This window comes from Gymnoscopelus braueri (assembly GCF_963280865.1).
Source record: "Gymnoscopelus braueri genome assembly, chromosome: 1".
In the NCBI taxonomy this organism is placed as follows: domain Eukaryota; kingdom Metazoa; phylum Chordata; class Actinopteri; order Myctophiformes; family Myctophidae; genus Gymnoscopelus; species Gymnoscopelus braueri.
Genome location: NC_137603.1, coordinates 19,075,858 through 19,085,423, shown reverse-complemented (window position 1 = coordinate 19,085,423; position 9,566 = coordinate 19,075,858). Strand labels below are relative to the sequence as shown.

Sequence of the window (9,566 nt, the reverse complement as noted above, 5' to 3'; positions counted from 1 at the left end):
AAAAAGTTACGCCCATAAAACCCTTCAACTGGTGCGTTCACGTCGTCAAACACCATTCTGATCAAAATGGACAGTTATGTCATGTCTGCTGACTCGTCAACATTTTGAACCAATCACAATCTTAAGTGACAATATGTTTCCTTTTACGGAGAGGAGAAGTGTATAAGGTGTTATGAACATTTCCTACTTGTCACTTACTAAACCAAACCTGCACTGAGAAACGACACACTTCTCCTCAGACAGAACCATTAAAACACAGGTAAGTGTACTTCATGAACTTGGAATGTAAAATATGGAAAACGCACAGAACAGAATATTTATATTCAACCTGGGTTGTGTGTTGTTTGAATTGTGAGGGAGTTTAACGTATCATTATGTACATCAACTTAAAACTAATGATGTAGAAAGTACCTCAAATACAAAATACAAAATATGAATTACTGTTATTAAGATCTGCCATTAGGACATTTGTTTTGTATTACTTAAATATATAGACCCTCCAGAAAAACGTGGGCAAAAATCCTTGATTATGCGGGCTAAAACTCTTGATTATGCGGGCTAAAACTCTTGATTATGCGGGCTAAAACTCTTGATTATGCGGGCTAAAACTCTTGATTCTGCAGGCTAAAACTCTTGATTCTGCGGGCTAAAATCCTTGATTTTGCGATGAAATATGTGTTTTTTTTCCAATTTTATGCTGTGAAATTGAGGGAAGTTGCGAAATATCCGGAAAGTTGTGAAATATGCGGCAATATGCGAAATATGCGATATGCGAAAAGTTGCGAAAAATGCGAAATATGTGAAAACTTGCAAAATATGCGGAAATATGCGATGTGCATATTATGCGATACGATGCGCATAATATGCGATGCGAATCATGCGATGCGGCCTTTTTGAAAAAATGTTACCCCCGCATAATTATGCACCATTTTGCTGATTATCCGGTAAATTCTGCGATCGCATAATCGCATTTTTCTGGAGGGTCTAAATATAATTTTAAAATGAAGAAACACCACAGTCTGTCGACATACAAGCAACACAGGAAGTGTTGTCTGTGTGTCGACAGACTGTGGTTTTCAAGTATAGATATATGCAGCTTATTGACAAAAGAAGGAAAGTGAGAATAAACCATGTCATGAGAAGTAGCCTACTAATTTATCAAAAGAGGCTGAACATACAATCCCATCTACAAAACACATCCTGTTTGAATATATATCATAAACGATACAGAGACACCTCCCTACCCACCTGGTAGACTGGGATCCATTCACTTTACTGTTTGTATATCCTGTCTACTACATGTGCATGAATGTGTGTGGCAGTGGTGGACAGTAACGGAAGAAATGTACTTGAGTACTGTACTTAAGTACAGATTCTGAGGATCTGTACTTTACTTGAGTATTAGATTTTTAAAATACTTATTACTCTTACTTGAGTACATTTCCAAGACAATATTTTACTTTTACTAGTATATTTCTAGGAAGGCTGTAAAGTACTGAGTACTTTTAGGCTGGCTGTTTCTTTTTACCACACTTCTGCTCTCACATTAGCCGTGTTTCTGGCTTCCCCCTCCGCTCGCCTCTTTGTTACATCTTGTAGCCTATGGGTGTATAGGAGTAAAAGTATTTAGTTCTGGTTCCTCAGTCATTTGAATTTTCGTTTTTATAGGTGTTTCTGCAGGCTATGTATAACGTAGTGGTTCTACACGCACATCAGTGCATGCAGACAGTGCAGGTTGTTTCAGAGAGTTAGGCCTACTTCTCTGAAACAGAGTTACAAGGTCCTATAAATTCATTGTGAAAACATTACAGCAATTCATTGATATAAAAATTAAGAAATGTACTTCTACTTACTTTAGGCTACTTGTACTTTAAGTATTTTTTTAAAGCATGTACTGTAAAAAATTATGACATGAGATCACTATTTTTTAATGAAAATGTCATTTTGTCCAATCTGTATGGTAGAGTATGTTAATACAATATAACTTATACAATTGGGGTGGTTATATTTTGTCTCCTTGCTCTATTGAGACATTTAGATCGTGGCAAAGGTCATGTCTCACCTAGACACAGGATCTGACATTAATTTTGACCAGATGTGTTAGTATAGGAAATCAAAGGTTGTTTGTGTGGAGACCAAGCAAGTCGACTTGTCTCAGTGCCATCTTGTTTTGACAGGGTGATGTTCGCCGCTGTGCATGTCGGCTCCATCTTGTTTTGACAAGGTGAAGTTAACGTTTGTGTGCGTGTGGGTACATCTGAAACATCCTCTGCTCTCATGAGAGCAGAGGATGTTTAATACTTAAGAGGATGTTTAATACTTAAAGTACAAGTAAAAGTAAAAGTAGAAGTACATTTCTTAATTTTTATATCAATTGCCCAGCTAGTAGACACCAGATCTACTATGCAAGAAACAGTGTTCATTTTTACAGCACATTTTGATTTAATTTTAGTCATAGAATAGACATAGAATAAATTGCCATTTAGTTTTAGTCATATTTTAGTCATCTGAAATGTTTTAGTTTTAGTCTAGTTTTAGTCGACTAAATCTAAGATTTTAGTCGACTAAATCTACAGTTGATATTTGGCGGGTCGTGATGGCGCCGTTATGGCAGATTTTACACGTAGATAGCTGATCTACAAGCTCACAACGTGTCGCGTCGCAGCGCAGCCAGAGCCAGAGTGCAACCAAGCATAAAATGACTTGTCTATTAGTTCTTCTGGATCTCTTCTCCACTAGTCCCTCCCTAACATTTTAGTCTAGTTTTTATTTGTTGATGAAATTGTCAATATGTTTTAATACACTGTAATTTAATTCTTGTTTTCCTTTTTAATTTTTCTTTTTTTTTAAAATTATTACTCTATATTCAAATGTAACATCATGTTTCTTTTTGCACTCTCTTAAAGTTTTGTGTTAATGTCTTAATGCTTAATGTTTTAGGTCTTTATGTTATACACTTTGAATTGCCATGTTGTTTAAATGTTATACAACTAACCATGCATTGCCTTGCCTATGTCCATATTAGTCTATGTTCAGTATTCATATCCGCTCTAGAGTCCGCCTACTGTATCCTGTCTTTTCCACACACCAGAGGTGGATGAAGTACTCAACCCCAGTACTTGAGTAAGAGTACAGATACTCCTGGTCAAATTTACTCCACTACAAGGCTAAAGGTAGCTCAGTCAAAATGTTACTCAAGTAAGAGTAAAAAAGTAATTGCTTTTAAATATACTTAAGTATTCAAAAGTACATGCTTTTAAAAATACTTTTTAAAAAGTACAACTAAAAGTAAAAGTAAAAGTCCTTTGAAGTCCTCGACTAACCTTCTCGACTGACCTCCTCAAACTACCTTCCTCTGTGTTATATACAGATACTTTTGTTTTCTTGGCATTGAGCTAGAGGCCGATATTCCTGCACTCCATTTCTACTGCCAGTGTTAGTTCCCTTACATTCTCTGCTGTGTCCGAGACTCGGGCAATGTCATCTGCATATGTCAGTAATCATGATGGGAGTTACTAGCTTAGTCTTACCAGCGTGAACCCCAGTGCCTCAAAAGATTATTATTTTCTCATGAGGAAATAACAGGAGTCACACATGAGTGACACATCGCTGACAAAGCTGCTCTCAGATAAAATAAATTGTATTCCAGTTCTTAATGTACTTTGGTGATAAAGAAAATCTATTTGGTACAAATTCTCAGATGCAGGGCCATCAACTGTGACCTTTTTGTCAAGATACAATAATATTCAGCTTCAAAGATTAGGACATGGAGCTTTAAACTGAGGCCATCTGTTCTAAAAAATAAATAGAAAAATTTAATGCATAGAGTAACTGTCATGAAGGGCGTTTTGATTAGTGATTAGACATATTTCTTCACCAGATCATAAGTAACATCTGGTGATACAGTATGACACAATACCTTACATGCTCATTCTGCATGCATACAGTTGACATAGAAAACAGAACATTCTCTCTGTTCAGTATATGTTTGTGCAGAGACCTGCAGAAATTGGCGACAATCTTGTGGGTGCCGGGGAGCCCGAGCACCCAAGGAGAAAGCCGAGCACCCACAGGAAATGTGTCGGTCGGATGACTATTGTGTGATGCTTTGTGCACAGGATGCATGATGTACCCACTCTGATATCGTGTTGTGAACAGAGGCAGCCAGTGCATGAGACAGGAAAGAATGGTGATCGCGCACACTGTCTTCACTTACAGCAAAAAAGTATTTTATTGCCAACTGACATTCATCAGGTATTTCAGATTAAGGGGTTAAAACTTGGTTGATGTGTGTGTGACTTGTTGTTGAGTACCCTACCCACCTAACATAAATCGGCATCCATGCCTGCAGAGATGGTGGTTGCAGAGTGGCAAGTGTTGTTTGCATGGCATGTGGTTAGGTTTAAGGTTTCAACATCTGTCATTTCTCAGTAGACACGATCTACAGCCTTCTTGACCACATCCTCTGCTCTCATCAGTTGGCAATAAAATACTTTTTTGCTGTAAGTGAAGACAGTGTGCGCGATCACCATTCTTTCCTGTCTCATGCACTGGCTGCCTCTGTTCACAATAACACACGATATCAGAGTGGGTACATCATGCATCCTGTGCACGTTAAAAAGCATCACACAATAGTCGTCCGACCGACACATTACCCACAAGATTGTCGCCAATTTCTTCAGGTCTCTGCACAAACATATACTGAACAGAGAGAATATTCTGTTTTCTATGTCAACTGTATGCATGCAGAATGAGCATGTAAGGTATTGTGTCATATCACCAGATGTTACTTATGATCTGGGGAAAAAATATGTCTAATCATTAATCAAAACGCCCTTCATGACAGTTACTCTATGCATTACATTTTTCTATTTATTTTTTAGAACAGATGGCCTCAGTTTACAGTTAGCTCCATGTCCTAATCTTTGAAGCTGAATATTATTGTATCTTGACAAAAAGGTCACAGTTGATGGCCCTGCATCTGAGAATTTGTACCAAATAGATTTTCTTTATCACCAAAGTACATTAAGAACTGGAATATAATTTATTTGATCTGAGAGCAGCTTTGTCAGCGATGTGTCACTCATGTGTGACTCCTGTTATTTCCTCATGAGAAAATAATAACCCCAGTGCCTCTTTTGAGGCACTGGGGTTCACGCTGGTCCTGAGTAAGACTAAGCTAGTAACTCCCATCATGATTACTGACATGGACTATGCAGATGACATTGCCCGAGTCTCGGACACAGCAGAGAATGTAAGGGAACTAACACTGGCAGTAGAAATGGAGTGCAGGAATATCGGCCTCTAGCTCAATGCCAAGAAAACAAAAGTATCTGTATTTAACACAGAGGAAGGTAGTTTGAGGAGGTTAGTCGAGAAGGTTAGTCGAGGACTTCAAAGGACTTTTACTTTGACTTTTAGTTGTACTTTAAGTATTTTTAAAAGCATGTACTTTTGAATACTTAAGTATATTTAAAAGCAATTACTTTTTTACTCTTACTTGAGTAACATTTTCACTGAGCTACCTTTACTTGCAGTGGAGTAAATTTGATGGATAAACATGATGTTACATTTGAATATAAAGTAATAATTAAATTAATTAATTAATATTAAACAGGAAAACAAGAATTAAATTACAGTGTATTAAAACTAAACATATTGACAATTTCATCAACAAATAAAAACTAGACTAAAATGTTAGGGAGGGACTAGTGGAGAAGAGATCCAGAAGAACTAATAGACAATTAAGTCATTTTATGCTTGGTTGCACTCTGGCTCTGGCTGCGCTGCAACGCGACACGTTGTGAGCTTGTAGATCAGCTATTTTCAGCGTGGAACCAAGTGTAAAATATGCCATTACAGCGCCATCACGACCCGCCAAATATCAACTGTAGATTTAGTCGACTAAAATCTTAGATTTAGTCGACTAAAACTAGACTAAAACTAAAACAGGACAGAAAGAAAATCCTTTCCCAGATGAACCGAGGTCTGGATGGTTCATCATATTGTACAAGCTCAGAAATGTATTTTGACCCTAAACCATGATTTAAAGCTCTATAGACCAACAGTAAACATTAAATTGCCACTTCTCTGTCATCTGGGCACCCCCACAAGACCCCCTGGGGGTCCCGACCCACAGGTTGAGAACCACTGGGGTAGAGGAGTGGATGTGAAGGTAGGACCAGCGTTGCCAGATTTTGCGAGAGAAACAAGCGACCAGTTTTATGAAAACAAGCCCAAAAGAAGCGACCGGTTTTACCACTTGGGCCCCATTACATACATCAACTATTTGAAAATAGCCGATCTAGAAGCTCACAACGTGTCACGTTGCTATTTGAATGTAATGTTAATTGTGTGTGTTTACACTACAGTATAGGATACAATGGCTTCTAAAAGGATGAGACTACAGCAGAGAGATGCAGCTGAGCAGAACAACTCTTTGCAGAGTGAGACTCATTCACTGGATCTTTTCAGAGCTCCAGGTATGTCTGTGTGCAGCCATGAAAATATGCATTCATTGGTAGTCTTCAACAGTCATCATATATTTATTTAAAAAAATCATTTATAATGCTGCTCTTTTTGAAAATGTTGAAATTATTTTGAATTATTTAACATTTTTTGAAAACTTGCACCTATACTGGCCTGCCTAAAATAGGTACATCAGCTTGAAAGTGATTCAGTAATACTGCAATGGGGAAAAGGTTAATAAACAATGTTCATTGTTCTCTTCCAGGGATCAACATGGAGGCCACAGATGTTATCACACAGAACAAGATAAACCTTCAACAGATTCTAATGTCAAACATTCACTTCATCATCCAGTGTGTATTTGAAGAAAAGCTACTGGTGCGCTTTGAATACATGAACCTGAAAAGCATCTCTCTGCCATTTGACGCAGCCACTGGCCTTGTGGACAAAATGATTTTCAAGGGTGAAACAACATGCAGCTCATTCCTGCGTCTGCTACAAGACACAAAACTAACAGACGTGTTTCCTGGTCTGAAGACAATGCCATGGTACAACCCTCCATCCACACCTTCAACTGACTCAACCACACAGTCATCTGAGGAGGAAGTCCAGGTGTTGTGTTGTGAACATCCAGAGGAGCATCAACTGTTCTGTGAGGAAGAACAGAGAGCTGTGTGTCATATCTGTGACTCCTCTCACCACCCTGGTCACAAGCTGGTTCCTATAGAACAAGCAGTCAACAAGCTGAAGGACCAACTGAAGCCTGACCTCAGGACTCTAAAGGACAAGAGGAACAAATACAAAAACTTTAAAACTATGTACAATAATGAAGTGGTTCCATACAACAAGAAGCAGGTTTTGGTCACAGAGAAGCGGATCAGAGCAGAGTTTAAAAACCTCCACCAGTTCCTGACAGAGGAAGAGAAGGCCAGACTGGCAGCTCTGAGGGAGGAAGAGGAGCAGAAGGAGAAGATCATTCAGATCATCCAGGAGCAGATCTCCTCTCTCTCAGACGGCATCTCTGCTGTAGAACAAGAGCTGCAGAAACACAATGTGTCATTTCTCAGCAGTTATAAACACACTCAGACCAGCGCCAGAGTCCAGTGTACACTGTCAGATCCACAGGTGGACTCAGGATCAATGATAGACGTGTCCAAACACCTGAGAAACCTGAGCTTCACAGTCTGGGAGAAGATGAAGGAGAGGGTCAAGTTCACTCCTGTCATTCTGGACCCAAGAACAGCAAACCCCTGGCTCTGTCTGTCCGAAGACCTGACCAGTGTGAGACGGGCAGACGCAAAGCAGCAGTGTCCTGACAACCCAGAGAGGTTCTGTTATAATGCTAATGTTCTCGGTTCAGAGGGTTTCAGTTCAGGAAAACACAGCTGGGAGGTGGAGGTTGGAGACCATCCTCGATGGGGTGTAGGTTTGGCTAAAGGATCTGTTGACAGGAAGGGAAAGAAATATGTCTCACCAGAATATGGAATCTGGTGTTTAAGACATAAGGATGGTCACTATAGTAATGGCTGTGGTGAAACCATCTCAGTGCAGACGATTCCTGAGAGGATCAGAGTTCAGCTGGACTATGACAGGGGGAAGGTGTCCTTCTACGACCCTGAACACATGACACATGACATCTGCACTCATGAAGCCGCTTTCACTGACAAACTCTACCCATATTTCTGTATTGGAAAGGCTGGTGATGCTGAAACCATTGATATCAAAATATGTCAAGTACCAGTGATGGAAGAAGTACTCAGGTCTTCTACTTAAGTGAAAGTACAAATACCACATTATAGGAAGTAAAAGTAACTACTGTTACGAGTAAGTGCAAACAAAACCATTACGATTAAAATGGGCTGTCACGATAATGAAATTTCCCTTGACGATTAATTGTCACACAAATAATTGCTTATTAGCAATTTCATTGTTTTTATGTCGTTGAACATTAGAACATATGAATACAAATTTCTCTTTTTGGCTTTTAGGCTTCGTAAACAAAAATTGCCCGGTGCAGATATGAAAAATAACTTCAATAATGCGAAGTAAGAAATTACTGACATTAAATATTTGTATACTTGAGAAATAGCGGAAATAGCAGATCTACAAGCTTACAACGGGTCACTTCTGTGACACATTGTAAGCTTGTAGATCAGCTATTTCTGCTTTCTTTTTTTACATTCGAATATTTTTCAACATGGAAACGATTATAACGATTATATAAACTAATTATGGTCAGGTCAGGTCATGTTTTGCGCTCATAAGGTCAAACTGAGTTGGTCAATTCCTCATTCGTCTTCTGTCTGTTGAAATCATGAGTTTGTATCTACAGTATGACTGTGGCAGTTCACCCTGCCACTGATACTACATATAAAGGTGACTCTCCACCAAATAGACTACTTCAGACTAACAGACTGCAACAGACTGGTAAAAGTCTGTTGGCAAAAGTTGGCATTTAGTTCAGCAGAAGCAGTCGGCCGATGTGCACATTGTTGTGCAAATGCATTTGAGCTGGAAGGCTGGCATGCCAATGTTGCCAGGTCTGCTTATTATAAGCGACTTGGGCTTGTTTTCCTGTAAAGTCGCTTGTCGACTCATAGTTGGTTGCTTTTGTTTGGTCTTGTTTCTGAAGTGTAGTTGCTTATTTGGGCTTGCTTTCCAGATTATTTTTGAAAATAGCTGATGCAATAGGGCTCAAGTGGTGAAACTGGTTGCTTCTTTTGGGCTAGTTTTCATAGACCTCGTTGCTTGTTTCTCCCACAGAATCTGGCAACAGGCTCAAACGACCAAAACATAAATACGGAGCATTTTTGCGCTATCGTAGCCTACTGCTTTACTTTGGAGTTGATCGATTGGTATAGGAATTGAGAGTTGAGATTGAGAATATGGTATCTAGTTCAAATGTGCGACGGGCAAATGTCTCTGGATTATTTAGGCTTGCTTCTGCACCAGTAGTAGCAGATGAGAGATCTACTGTACGGAGCCTGTATGACCAAACAAGCTAAACAGCCAATCAGGATGCCTTCACCCCCCCTCTCTCCCCCCTCTTCGCTATCACACGGCTCTACCAGTCGGCCCAAGAACTGAATATGCTCGGT

At 39.3% G+C, this 9,566-nt stretch overlaps 1 protein-coding gene across 2 annotated transcripts; it reads left to right on the top strand.

Annotated features, from left to right (window-relative positions):
* The first annotated feature begins 207 nt into the window (after positions 1 to 207).
* Positions 208 to 9,005, top strand: LOC308084696 (zinc-binding protein A33-like). Of its 2 annotated transcripts, none has more exons than XM_080427517.1 (3): positions 208 to 259; positions 6,372 to 6,482; positions 6,734 to 9,005. In XM_080427517.1, the coding sequence occupies exons 2-3, from the start codon at positions 6,383 to 6,385 to the stop codon at positions 8,239 to 8,241; spliced, it is 1,608 nt and encodes a 535-aa protein (XP_080283643.1). In that variant the 5' UTR covers positions 208 to 259; positions 6,372 to 6,382; the 3' UTR covers positions 8,242 to 9,005. The 2 variants fall into 2 exon arrangements, with proteins under 2 accessions (XP_080283643.1, XP_080283644.1); XM_080427518.1 differs by having other exon boundaries at positions 228 to 259; positions 6,377 to 6,482.
* Positions 9,006 to 9,566: the final 561 nt, after the last annotated feature.

What these genes read in the sequence shown, in the direction of transcription:
- LOC308084696 (XM_080427517.1), top strand. Translation starts at nt 6,383, where the DNA reads ATGGCTTCTAAAAGGATGAGACTACAGCAGAGAGATGCAGCTGAGCAG. An exon ending in GGATCTTTTCAGAGCTCCAG is followed by an intron (nt 6,483 to 6,733) that starts GTATGTCTGTGT and finishes GTTCTCTTCCAG; the next exon opens with GGATCAACATGGAGGCCACA.